The sequence below is a fragment of the Haemaphysalis longicornis genome, unplaced genomic scaffold (genome assembly GCF_048455015.1).
Source record: "Haemaphysalis longicornis isolate Haplotype H1 unplaced genomic scaffold, Haemaphysalis longicornis Haplotype H1 scaffold_3, whole genome shotgun sequence".
Classification (NCBI taxonomy): Eukaryota; Metazoa; Arthropoda; class Arachnida; order Ixodida; family Ixodidae; genus Haemaphysalis; species Haemaphysalis longicornis.
In genome coordinates, this window is record NW_027526335.1 from 72,902,130 (window position 1) to 72,920,798 (window position 18,669).

The 18,669-nt window shown below is 46.0% G+C and overlaps 1 protein-coding gene across 1 annotated transcript; it reads right to left on the bottom strand.

Moving 5' to 3' along the window:
• Window positions 1-404: 404 nt before the first annotated feature.
• LOC144175267 (fatty acyl-CoA reductase 2-like) lies at window positions 405-3,824 on the bottom strand. The gene is made up of 3 exons (XM_077704361.1): window positions 3,810-3,824; window positions 2,881-3,008; window positions 405-586 (listed from the first exon to the last, which is right to left on the bottom strand). The coding sequence occupies exons 1-3, from the start codon at window positions 3,822-3,824 to the stop codon at window positions 493-495; spliced, it is 237 nt and encodes a 78-aa protein (XP_077560487.1). The 3' UTR covers window positions 405-492.
• Window positions 3,825-18,669: the final 14,845 nt, after the last annotated feature.

Consider the following 18,669-nt stretch of genomic DNA (forward strand, 5'->3'; position numbering starts at 1 on the left):
TGGCTACATTAACTACCTGTCATAACAAGTGTCCCGTGATGCTCGCATGGCAAGCAGCTGCTCATAGATTGGTGCAACATGTCAATGAACGCAGGGAAAAGAAGAGTGTGACGGCTATTAGCAGGAGTCACTGCGCGCCTATGGGTAACGGCTGTGCAGTTGAACGCTTTCTTGTTTCTCAGTAGTCGTTGCAGAAGTGCATCACTCTCACGGAACTGCATTGTTAGCTGCCAAGGACTTAATTTTGTTTATTAGAGCGGAAATTTTCTCAAGTAGGCACTGGGGTAATTTATGAATATTTACGAGCTCAAAAAAGAATAGAAGATGAGAACGAGAAGACAAGTTCAAAAAAGAGGAGAAAAAACCGCTGCATAAAAAATCCGGACGCACAGGCACTAGCGTCTGCCCGTCCGGATTTTCTTTATGCAGCAGTTTTTTTAATGCGGCGGGAAGTGGTCTGGTAAGCTTCAGGGAATAAATCAATATTGATTATCAGAGCTTCTGCGCCGTCTGTGACCGCCTCTTCAGCAGTCTCCACACAAACGTTACCGGGATCAGGTTGAGGAACCGGTGCTTGGTGTAAAGCCTGGGATAAAAGAGGGCAACCTTGGGTTAGTCACGTTTGCCTTTGGTGGGGCAAACCAGCACGAAGTGTACAAATACGCAAGGGGAAATGTTGAGAAATTGTAGAACTTTTTATTGCGGTAAATACGGGCTCTGCAAGCTACCATCTTTACAGAAATGGTTGGTTGACCATGTGCCTGCTACTTAGCTTTTGTCTGTTAATTTGTGATAGACACATCGTTCGTATTAAACCAGGTTATTTCGAAACTTTCCCAATTCTAAAAATACACTGCAATTCTTCCCTACGAAAGTGGCATTGCGCACTAAACTAAGGAGGCTGAGTTGCTCACTCACAATCAGTTGCCCATTTAAGGTGCGGAGTATTTTAGGAGCGCACGATGTCCGTCCGCGTTCATGCGCATAGCATTTACCCTTTCAAAAAATCACACAGGCACTGGCAGGATGCGCGCCTGTGTCTGGTAGACGAGACAGAGTTAGTGTCAGTCGTCTTACCCATTGGGCTACGACCGTGAGTTAGTACCCGAGAGTCAAACTCCCTCGCCTATAATGGTGCGGAGTACCTTAGGACCTCCCAATGTCCGTCAGCGTCCATCCGTGCGCACACCACCATCAAGCGGAAATCAAGCGAAATTTGATTTGAGCTGTGAGTTGCAGTTTCATTTACGGAATAATCAAGGTGCAACTTACGGCTCGAATCGAATGACGGTCGGGGCTCAAATCGGATATCACTCAGGGCGCAACTTCGATGTCATTTCGAGTCCGCGTACTCCGCACCCTCGCCATCATCCACGGAGTGGAGATGCTGCCATTTTTGAGCATGTCAGTTATATGCTCGACCAGCGCTGCGTTGTTAGTGTTCGAATCTGTGTGACATCATTGTTACCAATCTGGTTTTGTTCACCTTACGGAGACTTCTAAACGCACTTGTACATTATAATGTTTCAGTAATGAGAATATCAAAGAAAACGTTAACGGAGCTGATGTATATTTTTGAACCTTTGTTGTAATCAGTTTTTTTTTTCAAGTACCAGTTCTTCACTTTACCAGTTTTTGCTGTATAAAAGTTTTCTTTTTCTATAGCTGCTTCTCTTTTCATACAAATATTCAGCGTTTATATTGCCGTTACTATTGTGTAAGAATGCTGAATTAACCTAGTGGTTCCGTATATGTATGCTAAATCGATGCTGTTATCATACGTAGGGCTAAGGGGTACTCAAACTACATAAAACAGCTTTTTCCTTCCGTCTACTCTCGTATTGTATTTTGTACTTTAAAGAGAGAAATAAGTATCTAAATCTATAAAAAACTCTGGAAACCAAACTCCTCCAGCATGAACAACATGAACCGTTCTCTCTGTGGTCACTAAATATCCATATTTGGTTCTCCGAAAAACAAAAAAAAAGGAGATATTCTCGCGAGTGACCCACGCAGATCGGGCAGTCATGGTCCTCTCATCTGCATTTACATCCATAAAGAAGTGTAGATCGTTGATATGACGATTCCATCATTGGTTTGCACGCTGTACAAATCTCAGCAGTTTACGTCTTGTACTCTTGCAAGACCGGGACATACCGACGCGCCCACGTTCTGTGTTTTACGTACACCGCGGCGCCAACCACTCATGAGTGCATGGACTTTCCACACGAGATTTCGTAGAAAACAGTGAGTTGAAACAGCGAATATGGCCACGTTTTTGAAATACAACACAGGTATCGCTCTTTACACGGCAACATGCAGAACCTGGACATTATGACGCCCGCCTACCATCCCTTCTAGCGCGGAATTGTGACAGCTGTGAAAACCTGGTGGTGGATGATACGCAGTTAAAAGAACACTGGCCGGCTTTCATAAGTACTGCGCTAGGTGTTTTTGCCCACGGACAAGAAAATGTCACGGTACCTTAAACATATCCAGTTTCACTGTAAAACTCACTCGATATGTTTTTATCGGCCGACTTTTCGATTGCACAGCTTTACCTTGTGGGTGGGCCGCGGCTATGCTGATGCGCACTTCTGCCAAATTTGACCTGGCGGGTAGCAATGCAGCCGAGCTTATAAACCTGGCTCATGTGGAGCAAAAAGTGCATCGTAGGGAGGTGTTTATTTTTGAACAAGCGAACCACTCAAAACATTTCTGCCACGATATCAAAACAGAAGACACATTGGCCTTTCGGAGCTTGCGTTTGTGTACTGTTGGACACTTATTTACTGATAGTCTGAACTACTTTTTGATTAACTTGGAAGGCCATGTACCTGGAGGCGCGAGTTGTCTAGTTCTACCCACTCATGTGCTTACCATTTCATGCGCTTTCGCGTCTCTGGAAGCTTTGACACATCTGCGTTAAAGAGGTATTTGTGAACTCCCAGCATGTATTGGTCCCAGTAGGTGCACCAAGGCATCTTCCGGATGTCGATGTCGAGCAGCTGTAATAAAAAGAGTTGGTGCCAAATAAAGCATGTTGTCGTGGTTTAAAATGCGTGTCGGGAAACGCAGGTTTTGAGCGAAGAATCTTATATAATGATACAATTTCCCACGTATGTAGGCAACTAGAAACTAAACACGGAGTAAAAAGGATTTGCGCAGATTGTACTAGTCGTGCAAGGCCCCAGAAGCAGCAGAGTTATGGGTAGATAGGGTGTTGCGTAGCTTCTCCGCACGCTGACAGCGGATCCCAAAAGAAAGGTATCGGCCGGAAAACAGCAGTGCAAAACTGGTTTGTATGGCAATGTAAAACATAAACCACTGAAGTATGTACAGTCGGCGAAATCTTTATCTAGGGTGCTCGAGATGGGATTTTTCTGTCTCATGACGATCTTAAGAAGGAAGAGCAAAGCAGACGACGGGCACTGCAGCTGCACGCGGTATTTGAGCACTGATTTAATCTAGACCTCTTTGCAACTTGGCTCCCGTCATACGGCGCTGACACATGAAAAGTCGCTGCTCGCACACATTTTGCCGACTGTACAGTGTTAGTTTGCACCGTATTTAGTAGGCCCCCTTTCCAAGACCAACCCGATGATGTGCGGTTTTGTCTTGGCCTGCCGAAGACAACTTCTACACTGGGTACCATACGAGAGTCTAGGCGCTTGTTACTCATTGCACTGGTCAAAGAGGAGCAGCTTCGCACGCATTTGCGGCTGGCGACCAGGGCACCTGGACACCCGTTGAATTCTAGCTATGCCTTAGATGTACAAGACACTATGCCTCCCTTGTGTCAGACGTACCCTGCGCCGCTTCATCTCCCCCCTAGATGTACTCGCCCTGATGGATTGTCACCACGATACCGGGCATCAGCAGTAAATCAAGTTTTCAGATTCCAGCCCTGAAGTACTTCACTCTAGAGCACGTGCGGAATTGCTACTCTAACCATAAGCATATTTACACCGGTGAATCGGTGACGGCCACATCATCTGCGATTGGAATGTGGATTCCATCGGCGCGGACCACAATTGCGGCCAGGTTAAGCCCCAAAACAACGTCGAGGACCTCAGAACTTGCTCCCTTTCCCTCTGCTTTGCAGTACATTCTTTTGCAAGAAGCTTCTGTATGTGTGATTTTCACAGCTTCGCGGGCGGCGCTTTGACAACCAGCACCATTTCAGAGGGAACAACTGGCACACAAAATACACACATTGCATACACAGGCTGCCAGCTTGCTTCACGAGGTAGTGTTGCAGTGGCTACCTGGACATTGTCGGGGAATGTAAATGTGATAGCCCACGAAACAGCTTGCGCGGCCCACAACCAATCAGTGTCATCATCTCGATTCCTTTCTCTCGACGTGAAGCCGCGACGCTTGCTTACTCTGTGGCGCGGCACGACGGACCAAAATCATCAGGCATTGCACAGAATTGATCCCTCCTGCACTTTCCGAGTGGCGTGTGGCATGGGAAAGCGCGATGAAGCAGTTGTTCACCGCATTCGCCTCAACGTCGCTTTTACCAGCCACTACTTGCACAAGCACTGCAACGCTTGCAGTGTTCGTGAGGACAATGAACAGGTACTGCGTGTATGTCCCCGTTATGACACCCCCCGGCTACCCTAAAGAGAACTTTGGGACTGCGTGGTGATGCAGCACTGAAAATTTGCAACATCATCAATCCATGGCAGTCAACTGCCACGGCAACACGGAATACAAGGGCCTTGGTGTCATTTCTGCGGGACTCCGGCCTGGACGAAACCGTGTGAACGTCTGCCTTAACTTTACCACTGTGCGTGCGCTCTGGGCGTGTTCTTGCGTCTGTCAGTTTCTGTGTGCTTATTTGAATTTGTTAGTGTTTGTATGAGATTTTGTGTCTTCGCTTCGTTCGCTCATCTTCGCACCTCTCACGCTCACGTTGGGTAGCAAACCGAGCTCGCTGCCAGGCGGACTCCTCTTCATCATTCGAGGCATCCCTCCCTCGTTCTCCCCGTACAGTGTTTAGTCAGCAGCAATCGCCGTCATCCCCTTCGCCGTCGTCGCCCGACGGCACAGCCGCGTAGGGCAAATCATCTTCCCGTTTCGCCTATTCCCGACCTTCCCGTTTCGCCTATTCCCAGTTCAACCTTCTCGGTGGGTCCCTCCCGTCCAGACCCGATACAAAACCACTTTCCTGTTTCGCTTTTTCTCGCTTAGCCCTTTCCCTGGTACACGTCTCCAGTTTGGCTCGAGCGACTCTTAACGAGGGGCTTGAGTTAACTTTCTCAGACTCCATGAGACTAAGAAATACCTTCAGCTTACGTGGGTTCAAGCTCGAGGAAGCAGATCATTGTCTTTTTCCTTTGGCAGCGCTGTCACTGTGATACCACCGTACCAACTTGCCTTGCTGACCGTTCTCTTACAGATCAGTCCAACCTTACCCACATCTCACGCACAATAAATTGCAGAAATGCAGAGAATTTTTCATTAATGCGTCAGCTTCCTCACACCACCTGTCTTCATTGTCATTCTTAAAGCTAGATTTGGCTATGAGCAGCCGATTACGTTGCGTTATATAATTCTTTCAAAGTTTTCCTTTTATTCATTTCGCTAAAGAAATAGACTTGCACGATTATGGCGGTTAAGTGCCATAACTTAGCCAAATTTGTGTTCTTGTGCAGTTGCAAGGCGTATATAGTGCGGGGTATAGGCATATTGACAAATTTTATCCGGAGTTGCGTCGTTTCTTCGCGGGATGTTTTTATTTTTGCCTTCGTTTTGCAGGAGCGGTGTACACTATAGTCATTTTTGATTTCGTCTGCTCATCTTTATATTGTTGTATTCTTGGTGCTCGTTGTTTTCCGTTTTTTTTTTTAAGTTCCGTTCGACCAGTAATGCCATTTTACCCACATATAACTGTTAAGTGTGTGGACTCTGCCAGCTAAATGCATGTTTGAGCAAATGCACGGTGCTGCAAGGTTGAGGCTAGGGGGCGGGGGGGTGGAGGGGGGAGGGAGGGGTACTCGGCTACTAATGCTACGCAATAAAATTTTCCTCTAGCCAAGTCTAAAAAGATATAAAACGGCTTCGTGGGTGGTTTTGAGCCACGTTGTTTCATTGCTCATTAGTTTCTTGCTTTTTTATTTATACCGTTTATGACGCTTAAAAATTGTTTGCTTAGGACTTTCCAGAGCATACTTTTGTTTCAGTGCGATTGTTTTGTTTCTGCCGAGAGCCATGAATGCACGAACAAAGTTCATTGATTTCGTAGAGAAGTTTTACGAACGGAAATGCGGAAACATTTCCTCTTAAAAAAAGCTTCAATTGCATCAGCGGAAACAAAGCCACCCCCGAGATGCCTTCACTTCAGGCAAGCCGACGTTCTCAGGAAATGGTCAGCATGGAAATAAAGGGCGAGCGTTTCGGGGCTTTTCTTGACCTTGGTAGGAAATTGCACCCGAGGGGCTCTCGCTTTCGGCCGGCGGATGCTCTTGACCCTGATTGAGGGATTTGAGCATGGGGCACTTAAGGCGGAATGAATGCTCGTTTTCTTCATGGGGAGATTGTTGTGCTCATAATGAAACACAGGATCAAGCACCAATGCTTGGAAATATTTAAGAGCACAGCCTGCCAACGTTTTCACCTTATTCACTGCAGTCGGGCCTATTGACCGCTTCACCCGCCGCGGTGGCTCAGTGGCTAAGGCGTTGTGCAGCTGAGCATGAGGACGCGGGTTCGATTCCCGGCCGCGGCGGCCGTTTTTCTGATGGAGGCGAAAAGCAAAAACGCCCGTGTGTTTGAGATTTCGGCGAACGATAAGGATTCCCAGGTGGTCAAAATCGATCCGGAGCCCTCCACTACTGCGCGCCTCATCGCCTGCGTTGCGTCGGCGCGTTAAACCCTACAATAAATCAATTACTTACCGCTTCCCCTCTTACAGGGTGTTTTCGTTAGTCTGCCTATTTCAGAGAAGCACCTTTTTGTTCTTAATCGGTAACATACTTTTCCGAGTACCCGCACAGCCCCAATCTTGTAACGCCCTTCGTTTGCACGGTAGTGCCAAATTAGCGGAGTTAACCCATGTATTCGTTATAATTGCGTAAATGGAGATCGTTGGTTCAATATAACTTCGAAGTACCAATAAATTTAAAAATGAGAAACATTATAATAGTAAACTAACAAAATAGAAAATATGCATCTTATACTTCACCCCCGAAAAAGAGAAAAAAAGGAAAAGCCGAGAAGAGGATGACGCAAGTACGAATAAAAAAAATTTGAAAACAGACCGAATGTGTAACGCTGCGCATTTGCACAATAATACGTAAATGGCGGACCCATTTAATCTTTATAATAGCGCAAACGTACGCCCTTGATGTAAAGAAACAACGGCATGGTATAAAACAAGAAAATAACCCAACGTACTTGGCTACTGATAGCCAAATCTCGCTATGAAAATCAAAGTGAAAACAATTATCGGAACTTCTACACATTTTTTTTCGAAATGCCCCTAGAAACATAAAGAAGAGAGAGAGAAAGAGAAAGAATACATTTAATGGTAAAAGCGAGGTTAGCCGAGCCATTTCGCTTTATCTCTAAACAATGAACGCTGGAGAAGCTGTTCGTTTCACCCATGCAAACGTACACCAACTGCAGAAAAAACGAAGATTCTTAGGTGTCTTTCAGGTATCAGGTATCTCGGCACTACGCTTCCGGAGCTGACAATTCTGTATCAAGAGCGCGACATCAGCGTCAGACATTCGCAAACATATATCTGATGCAATATGTACAGTATGCTCAATTCGCTAGAAGTCAAGAGTTTACACTAGCGTAAGGCCCGTTCTGTTGATGCATATTTTGGGGAACATGTTCAAAAAAGTTTATGCATATTTTCGGGGATTGGAACGGGTTGAACCGGTACAGGCTGAAACGGGTAGCGCGCTTTTTGGAGTGGTTTGAGACGGGAAGGGCCTTTCGTGAACGGGTTGAAACAGGATGCACTCAAACGGTAAGGTCGTTTCGGAAACGGGCGAAAACGGGACGGGTTAAACGGGAAGGTCGTTTCGGGAATGGGTACAAACGGGATGGGTTTACACGGGAATGGGTTGTTTCGGTCCACTCCCTATATCCCAGCAGAAACCTACCTAAACACAAAAACCACGCGAACTGAAATAAATAGCAGCCAAAATGGATCTAAAATGGATGAAGCAACGCAGCTCTGAAAAAACAACGTACGTAAATGGTTACCGCAGCTAGCTCGCTAGCCCTTTGCTGACCTATATGGAGAACCGAAACTAACCTCAGTAAAGCAGACACAGTGACCCAAATTGAAGGAATAGATGTGATATAAAACTCGCCCAAGAGGGAAACAACCACGGTGTTTAAAAATATTCAACAAAAATAGCCGAAACCGAGATAAAACAGGCAGAGCCACAAAAGCGTACATAAAGCAGTATCAGAAACAGACCAATAGGTAGTGAACCTACCCAAAATACCATTTAAATACATAAATGTGTCATAAATATATTATATGCGTGATAAAATATTAATCTGTCATTATGACAAACCATCAAAAACGAAAAAAAAAATACTGCGCTAACGGGATTCAAACTCGGGTTGGGATGGTCGCTATGCAGGAGCGGAACCACTACACTACGAGAACAAATATTTCTGAAAAATGAAATCGAGTGCCACTATACTCGGGAGCAAGTTAAGGACGGCAATAGCTCATGTACGGTATTGCTCCGCCTAAGCGACGGACCCGGATGTCAACGGGCGCACGTATTTTGAAAGGAGATTGCTCCGAATGCGTGATATCGTCTGCCTTTTCTCATGCAGTTTCTTTGTCGTCGCTGCCGTCGTTTGCAAGCATATTAAGTCCACAAAATCAAGGAAACGGTTCGTGCCATGTTCAAAATATTCCAAGTAACGCACTACTTGCGCCGCGCGGAGTAACATCCGGCTGTGGTGGTGAGGCACAGCAGCAACTTCAGTTGCCGGGTCTCACGTTTGCGAATCCGGGTCTCACGTTTGCGAATGCTGTACCCTGCTTAAAATCAGACGTTCCATCAGGCCTGGAAGTAAACAAGAGAACGGTAGGATGTTTGGCCTTAGGCGCGCATGGAAAAACAACTAACGAAGCAGTTCAGGGAGATATGGGCTGGGCGTCGTTTGAAGTTAGAGAAGCACATCGTAAAATATGCTTTGAGATGAGGTTGAGGGCAATGGATCAACGAAGGTGGGCAGCTAAGGTATTTAGGTACCTATACTTGAAAAGCGTGGACACGCAGTGGTTAAGAAAGACCAGAAGGCTAACGATGAAATACGGAAAGAACAGTGGAGAATCCAAAACAGCCAAGGTAATCAAAAAAGAGGCAAGGCAGATTGAAACGAATAAATGGAGGGAAAAAATGGAAGCTAAAACGTCGTTAGAGATGTACAGGGCTGAGAAAATGAACATCAGAAAGGAAAATTTCTACGATAATTCCCACGGCAGTGCTTTGCTTTTTGAGGCTAGAGCAGGTTGCCTGCGGACTAAGAGTTTTGTGGGGAAGTATTCACAAAATGATGGGGTATGTGTGGTCTGCGGAAAAGAAACAGAAACTATGCGGCACATAGTGTTAGAATGTGAGGGTATCCATCCAAATCTACATGAAGGGAACATTGGGCTTCCGCAAGCCCTAGGATTTAAGGGTATCAGAGAGGAAGTTAACTTCAAGGCTGTCGAGGGGACGAAAAGAAGATTAGAATGCTGGTGGACGAAAAGCAGAGAGGGGAATATTGCCTAGGACAGTTACCACCTGTAACAGGGAAAAGAAAGTATTTCGGGCCTAATAAGCTTTAGTGCCTGCCCTAAGCAGTGCTAGTATTAAACCAAAAGTGTAAAGCATGATAATATTAGTTTTTTTTGGTAAGATGACATGTCATCACCCCGCTTCAAAGGGGAAACCAATAGCAACCATCATCATCATCAGTTGCCGGTATTAACTTGTAACCGAGTATAGCACGGAGGTATAGCTTCAAACATGCCCCTAGATGGGGCTATGCACCACTTGGCTGTGCTGACTACGAAACGCCTAACGCGCCCGGGCGCCTCGAGCCGGTTTTTTCTTGGTATTTTTTTTTTTGCGAACGCCAACGGACAAAGCTCAAGCTTAAACAGTTCTGCTGTTAAAAGTGGCCGCGTCCGTGTTCACTTCGCTGCAAATTCCGTCGAACAAGGATGGTCTTCTCCCCGCCTCTGCCACATAAATGATTTTATTCTGTCCCACGCGCACCTCTTACGATCTTCCATTCCCCCTCACGCTCTTCCCACGATGAGCATGAATGAGGTTCGTGAAAGTCGATTCAATTTGCTCTCGTTCCACGGCATGTACGCCATTTAATAGAACCTTCAGCTACTAGTAGAACTTGGAACGCCGTCACGAGGTCTAGACTCATCGCATGCTATCTTTCTGTTTTCGGGCCAAAATTTTGTTTTCAACGCGTACTTTTTAATTTGGTTTCGCAAAAATCAATCGGCCGCGTATTTTTAATAAAAAAACACTGCAAATACCTCTATGTATTATTGTTTTGCCGCAAACATGCCTAATGTTTTCTTGTTTGCTCAACAATATTGACAAATTTGAAGTGTATTTCAAAATTTGGTGGGTTGGATAAGCTTTGCCTATATAAACTTCTCTTTGAGGATTTTTTTTATATTTTGGCAGGGTGGCTGAATCAATAGAATAAAAGACATACCACCATTTTTGCGTTTAAGAAGCCCAAGAAAGACTATCTCTTTAAATTTGACGTCTTTGCTTTGTGAACAGTTGCATAAAGAACAACGCGTGCAGAGTGCTCGTGCATTCGAGAGAGATATTTAATCGCTTGATGCACGAGACGGTGATGGAAGTCAAGGGATACATGCACCACGGCACCGCGGAGAAGCTAGGCAGGGAAGCATACAGGAAGACGCTATCTGAAAAATAAATGCTTGTTCGTGCATAAAATTGCCGGAAGTATACCTTCTTGTCTGCTGGAGAGAGGTGATCTACAAGTGCCACCAGGTTGTTCGATGGGAATAGCCAGCTTCGAGTGGTGAAAAACTCGGCGACATCCATGGTCTTGCGGACTTTACGGTAGAGTGGCACGAACCTGTGAGGCGCCAGCATTTACGAAAACTGACCCGTTTGTTTGGTGCATGAGAATGAAGGGGCGTTTAAGTGAATTGGCCGAACTTGTATTTGATGCTTCGTTGTGTAGTCGAAACGAAACGGACCTATTTGTGGCGTAGAGTTATTTAATACAGCACGAACATACACGATACAAAAAAAATGGCCCAGCTTGCACTACTGGTGCAAGGCGTTGGAAAATCACCACAGCAGTCGGCCCCCTTTTTTTGGTTAAAGACCCGTCTTCTGCACCTCACATGAATTTCCGAACCTGCCGCTGAGAGTTCCCCCTGACTGGCAGGTCGGGATCGTTTTGTCCGCAGGCTTTCACATCTCTCCCAAAGTGTGCCGCGCTAGCACGCACTAGAACTGGTGGCGACCGGCTTCGCGAACTCGGCGTCTGTAGCGCTAGCTGTTCTGTGCTTCCCACTTCAGGCGCGAACACACATGAATTGGCGAGCAGAAAAGCACGCGAGAGATCACGCCACTAACGATGGCCAGGGTGTTCTAGAAGGTCGAGCTGAATGACGCCGGGCGCTCCTCGCGATACGGACGCTCACCTGCGCTCGTTATTATGCACTTTATAAGCGACCCCAAACCATCCACCGCCGGCGGCGGCGGCGGCGTCGGCGTCCGCAGTGCTCCTCTATATTTAAAAAAGAAACAGCATCCGGCGCCAGGTTTCGATCCGAGGACTTTGCGGCCGCAGCGCGACGCGCTACCGACTAAGCCACGGACGCCACGCTGATATCAGTGTGAGTAACGCGCCTTATATCTTTAACGCATTCAAACTACGTCGTCAGCGGCGTGCGTTGGCGACTCAGCGGCGTTATAGCGGCTTGATAACTGCGTGGTGTACACGTGATACTACAAACCCGATGGAAGAGATAGAAGAGAAGGCGGCGAGGCGGTGGGCTGCGGGGGCCGAGCGCAAGCGCCGCAAGCGGGCCGACAACCGTGCATTCGCACTTTCACATTCTCCCCCTCGGGGAAATGCGGGGGAATTTTTTTAACAGCAGAGCTTTTCAAGCTTTCAGTTCCGCCGTGCAACGTTACCAGAAAAAAAAAAATACCGAGTGTACATGAGCGTGCGCCTCGTGAGGAGAGCCCGGTGTCGGCCAGCTCGACCTTCGAGAACACCTCACCAAACGTCCATGGCGTGATTTCTTGCGTGCTGTTCTCCTCACCAGTTTACGTACGGTTGCACCTGAAGTGGGGAGCACAGACGCAGAGTTTTCTGTACAGACGTCGAGCTCGCGAAGCCGGTTGCCGGCGGTTCTAACGCGGTCCACTTTGGGAGAGACGTGAAAGCCTGCGGACAAAACGATCCGGGCCTGCCAGTCGTGGAGAACTTTCAGCAGCAGGTTGGGAAATTCGTGTGAGGTGCAACAGCCGGGTCTCCTACGAAGGGAGAGGGGACGCCAGCACTGCTGTTTCCTCAGCCTTGCACCTTTAGTGCAGGCTGGGCCATTTTTGGGGGTATTTTTGGGAGCTCCTCGCGTGGCGCGAGCCCACGCGCTCGCCTGAACGACGCCAGGCGCTTGTCACGAGGAGCACGCTCACGTGCTGTAGCTTTTTTTTCTTGGTATTTTTTTTTGTGAACGCCGCAGGCCCCCCTCAATCTTAAACAGCTCTGCTGTTAAAAGGGGAATGATGGCAGGACCGCATGAGCGTCCCCCTCGTTCTTATCTTCTACAATCTCCCATTTGTTGTTTTAGCGAAATATATCGCCGTAATTCACTTGTTGTGAAGCGCGGAAGAAGAGGGAAAACAAACACCCTGCAACTGTTTGTAGCACTTCGTGATCTAGCACAATGATGTCACATGACAACGTCACATTTGTTACCGCACCGTTTACACGGATTTAGAATACCTTTGATCTTTTGGGCTTGAAGCGTGCCGTCACTGCTGACGTTAGCAAATTAGCAGAGCGACGGGCACAAGAGTTCCATGGGTCTGATTCTCATCTATACTCAAATTTAAACCGAATTACTTCACATTGTTTTTAGGAGCTTCATTACAAATCTCGCGCTAGTTACAGAGTTTTTTATCTCTTCCTTGCGTCGTCGGCCGTTGTATCTGCCATCTCTAAGTTACGACGACAAGGGCACCGAACTACCGACTTACTGGGAAGTCTAACACCTTAGTATAAATATAAGCTAAACTCATTAAGAATGAGCTACCGGAGATTTGCTGTGCCGGCATGTTGGCGAGGAAAGCCTTGCTTAACAGGAGACCGCAGTGTAAACTACAGATTCTCTCCTGGGTTAATTCTTCAACGCAACTAGGGTTAAAAGGCTTGAGTGCCCTATTATCTCATTGAACCAACAGTTTCTATTGAAGCGATCACAGGCCGAACAACCTCTATCACCCATCTAATTCCAGAGCCCGGTCTTCCACTGACTGAAGGACTCGCAGACTATATACTGACACCATATCCCGTTGCTGCAAGGCTTGCCGTACTGGAGGTTGCAGTTACAAACCTTGGCTTTTGGCCAATCAGTTTCAGGCCTAGGTCTCCAACACGTGCGGGCAAATAGTTGAGGCGCCAAAGGGTGACGTTGTGCCATAGCGGGCTGTTGGTGGCGTAAAATTTGGGGTAGCGCGTCAGGTTAGGCAGAGGGTATCGCACAATCATTGCCTGGATCATCGCGGTGACTTCGCCCCATGTCTGTTGTTGCAAGGCGCCGCTGGTCGAGTAGTAGACCTTCACGTGCTGCGGCCTGCACACATACACACATACACAAACACGCCGGCCTCAGTTTATCGCACGCGCCGTGGTGGACATGTTCGCAGCGTTCTTATCGGTACAGCGCGCACTGCAGTGCGGCCATTATTCTGAATGCGCAGACGATAAAGGCAGCGCTTCACTTAAGTTACGACGCAGTTTGCATCAACTCATCGAAAGAAATATGACACTTGCGAATGAAACGGATAGCGACTAGCGTACGCTCCCGCTACGGTGGCGGGTTACCGGGACCCGACTGCGCATGCGCGCGCGGTGATGGCGAGGAGGTCGCCCTTGACCGGAACGAATGCGCGGACTCGGCGAGGCATTGGCGCCCTACCTGCGGAACGGATTCGCACCTGTCTTGTCGTTAGCGATCTTGGTTGACAATCCAACAAAGATCGTTATCGGTTCGGCTGCTCTGAACGAGCTCATCCAGGCACTGCTGCCGGCAGGCTTTATTTTTAAGGGGATATCGTTGTAGCACCAGTTCTTCGTTATTAGACCTAATTACTCGTTGTGTATTTATGTATTCAAGTGCAAGCCTAGGCCATGTTATTCTATGATTTCGAGGAAAGAAGAGGTGTAGAAGAAGAAAAGTTCTAGCCTTGTAAAACGTAATTGCAACGCCAGCATTTTACGCTAACCCGAAGAGAAACTGCAGCACGTACGGGTCAAATAAAAGTTATCTGGAGAGTTTTAACACCTTGGCATCGCCCCGACTGACTGTAAGAGCAATTATAAAAGGCACCTTTGTGTTTTCTGATTATCACGAATGCCCAAAGCAGCTGCTGGTCATGATTCATTTGCAGAAGCAAGTGCGGTTGTGAGCACGCTGCCAGAAGGCACGTTGAGTTCGCCGTACACTACACTACACACGCCGGCGTAGTTTTCTCTGACCTCCTAATATGTGAGTATCATTTGTGCATTACTCTGTTCAGTTGGCGAAAAACGGAGCGTCCCGAGATTTCCGTCAGCGAACTTCGGTAACCGACCGGCACTGGCAAAACTGTCTGCGAATAAACGTTCATAGGGTTTTCATATCTAAATATAAGGATGCTTATACTGCCTCTGAAAAATTGTTTCCCAGGAACGCATTTGGGCGAAGTACTGAAGTTGACCGTACAGGGACAACCTCGGGTGAAAGTTCATCTCTGCAAAGCTGACTTTTCCACACTGCTAGTCACAGCTTAGAGCACTCATAAAAAAACCTTCTTCTTGCTTCCTTTTACGACATCGTACATTAAGTAACACTGAACTCAGCAACAAAACTCAGTGAGAATAAACTCATGGACATGCAACTCAGCAAGATGGTATGCTAAGAAATTCTCGCACATGAAAGAAAGCGTAGGTGCGCCATAGATTTTTCACCTTTACCAGCTTAAAGCTCAAGTACTCAAGTTCGCATACGATCTGTCTCATAAAATAGTGTAGCACCGGTTGGTGTTAAAAATTTATGCTTTGATGTTGTTTTTGCTCCGCTGCCCTACTAATCAATGACAAAAGTAAGCTTGGATATTGAGCACCAGTCTTTTTCTATTTGCTTGGTGTTGAGAGAGAGAGAATGCATTTTCATTTCCAGGTACTGTTGGCATATGGGGCCGTTACAGGTGTGGGGTAAAAAACTGACATAACAACCGCCATGTCAAGCGTAAAGAAGAAATGCATAGCCGATACAAAAAGAATACATCATTATACTACATTCTGCAACTTTCATGCTACATCACATACATCACAAAATACACTTCACAATACTACATCCTACAACGTACATGAGACAAGTTACAGCAAATACATTCAAATTTACAATAGAACACAGGCACACATACGCAAAAAAAAAGGTATCACCGTTCACGAAGATTCACTTAGAAAATATTTTGTAACATTGTTTTCAAAATGTTCTGCAGTTGGAGAACCACGTATAGCATCCGGTAATACATTCCACTCTTTTATTGTTCTAGGGTAAAAGAGTATGCGTATGTGCTCACACGACATTGAGGAACTAGATATTTTCTGGGGCGGCCACTTCGTAGGCTTAGGTACTGCTCTGCATCAAAGTTAAATGTATTTTGGGAGAGCAAAAACAAGAATTTAAGTCTGGCTATGCGACGGCGGTCTAGGAGGGGTTGTAAATTTAGTTCCTGCAGCATCCTGCAGCAGTAAATTTAGATCCTGCAGCAGTAAATTTAGTTCCTGCAGCCGAGCCATATTGTTACAGAAATTAGCACACATGAGATTCAGAGGAAAATATAGCCAATTATTCAAGAACTACTTTACGGGAAGGTACCAATCTGTTCGAATAGGAAATGCCATGAGCGGAAAATTACTAATTAAAAATGGGGTTCCACAGGGCTCTACAATTAGCCCTTTACTTTTTAATATTTATACGAACGACATTAACAATTTATCTCTTTCGTCCAGGCTGTATCAGCATGCTGATGATACAGCATTAGTTTTTGAACATTCGTTGTACGAACATGCCGTTGAAGCTCTTCAAAAGGATACAGTCGAACACGGATATATCGAACACGGCTATATCGAATTATTGTCTATATCAAACTCACAAATTATCCCCTTGAATATTCCGTGTAAAAGTATAGGAATTCGTACGTTTATATCGAACCGTATTTTTCCCGACATTGCGTATATCGAATACCGCGCGAGCTGGAAGGTGCTCTTCGGCGGTCGTTGCACCCCCGATTGAGGTTGAGGAGAATGTGGAGGAATTCGCGGGCATGACGAAGACTGGCTCGCGGAACTAATCCCCCCTACCAGAACGTATTTGTGCTTGCCCAGTCGGGCCCTGTTACCGGCCGCCGTAGCGTTAGCGGACGGAGCCCGGTCTGCTAAATCTCTCTAGGCACACGAGCCCGAACGCTCGGAAAATGTGACAATGCGAGGTAGGGATGCCCGGACTGCGCACGTCCTTTTTTTGTTGTTGTTGTTTTGCGGCTACGTACGTTCCCCGGCTTGCCGAAAAAGGGTTTTTTTCTCTCTCTCTCTGGCTCTGTCTTCCCCCGATGTCGTCTCGGGAAAGGGAAGAGGGAACGAAGGCGCTGGCGGCCTCCTTCTTTTGCATTTTGCTGTTGTTGCTGCTGTTTGGCGAGATGTCCCGCACCTTTCGGAGATCACTGTTTCTCTCGGAGATGACCATCGCGAGCGCTTTGTTGGAGTCCGTTCAGAGAGCCTTGGAATTGTTACCTTCAAAGTTCTTGTGGTACGTGCGCGCTGGTCTTCTTTTGCGTGCGTGATGTGCATGGTGTGCGAAGGCGCAGCGTACTGCTGGAATTTTCTAGGTGTGCAGCCTCGAGAAGATCGAGACTAGCTTCTCTAATTTTATTTCCAGGACGAAGAAGCAGGCCAAGATCAGCGATTTTTTTTCACGGCAATAAAGCGTCCTGTTGCGTCGTGAGTGCGGAATTAGTTGTCATTCTTGAATGCGACGATCGGTAAGTGATCGTCCCCCATAGGTGAGGTCTCAGAGCCCATAGTTTTTATATCGAATTTTTAATATATCGAACTACCTCGCGATCCCCGTGGAGTTCGATATATCCGTGTTCGACTGTATAAGCAAAGTACTTCATTGGATGCTTGAGAACTACATACACGTTAACAAAGCCAAAACAAAACTTCTTTGCATTAGAAGCCCCTATAAGCAAATTCAATTGAACAGAAAGGTATTTCTACACTTAGAAAACTGTAATGATTGTTCTTGCTCGACTTTAGAGTACAGTCCAAGTGTAAAATATCTAGGTTTGTGCATAGACGAGTTTTTTAACTGGGATGAACACATAAATCACGTTTGTAAAAAACTGAGGACAATATCTGCCTACATGTATGAATTGCGAGACGGCACTAATATAGAAACACGATATCGTGTTTACCAGTCACTTGCGGAAAGCACTCTTAGCTACGGCATAACTCTGTACGGAAGCTGCCCAATAACTAAACAGGAAAAGATAAATAAGCTTGTTCGCCAAATCGTCAGGAACATGGTATATGCTACAAGCCTGCATGAAAAGAAAACAACAGATATAATGAATGAAATGGGAATATTAAATCTTGGTGAGTTGTTTCGTTATACCGTCTTTATTACGCGCTACTATCTCGTGGAATTCAAAATGCCTGTAGCTAAAGCTAGAACGTTAAGGCAGACAGAACGATTTCACATACGTAGAATTTTTACGAATTATGGGAAAAGGAATAGACAATATTATGTTCCTTCCATGTTTAACTCGGTCCCAGTAGAACTTTTTAATTTAACCAGTCTTAAGCAAGTAAAAAAGCAATTGAAAAACTGGTGTCTAGATTTTTAAGTAGACCTATAGTGGAAAAAAGAACTTCGCGGCCCATTTCAATGCATTGTGGTTGTCGCGGTTGGGTTGCACAAATTGTGATCTACATTTTCATCAGTGTGGCATTATTGTGCATCATGGCAATTACCTGTATACAAGTCAGTATATCTCTTTTGTAATCTTTTGTAATTTTTTTCTTCTCTCCCTCCCTCGCATATTTTTGCGAATTGTTGCCTACCCTTTCTTTCTTTACCGTCCTGGTTCATTCTTTATGCAAAAATTGTCTTGTTTGTTTGCTTGCAGCTATGACGTTATGTTTTCTGCTCTTAGTGCAGCATACATTGATATGCGTCAATTGTGTCGTACGCCGCTGTATATTTGTGATATCGGTATTGTGTAATTTTTTTCGGCATTACTGTTCTTGTTGCTGATTTTGTTTCACTAGCAGTGTTTTCTAAGGGATGAAATGCTGTTTGAGGGCATACATGGATCTATTTTCATTCTTTATTTTTTT

Coding starts and splice junctions, on each gene's coding strand:
- LOC144175267 (XM_077704361.1), bottom strand. Junction 587..2,880: donor ACGCGAAAGCGCATGAAATG/GTAAGCACATGA, acceptor CTTTTATCCCAG/GCTTTACACCAAGCACCGGT.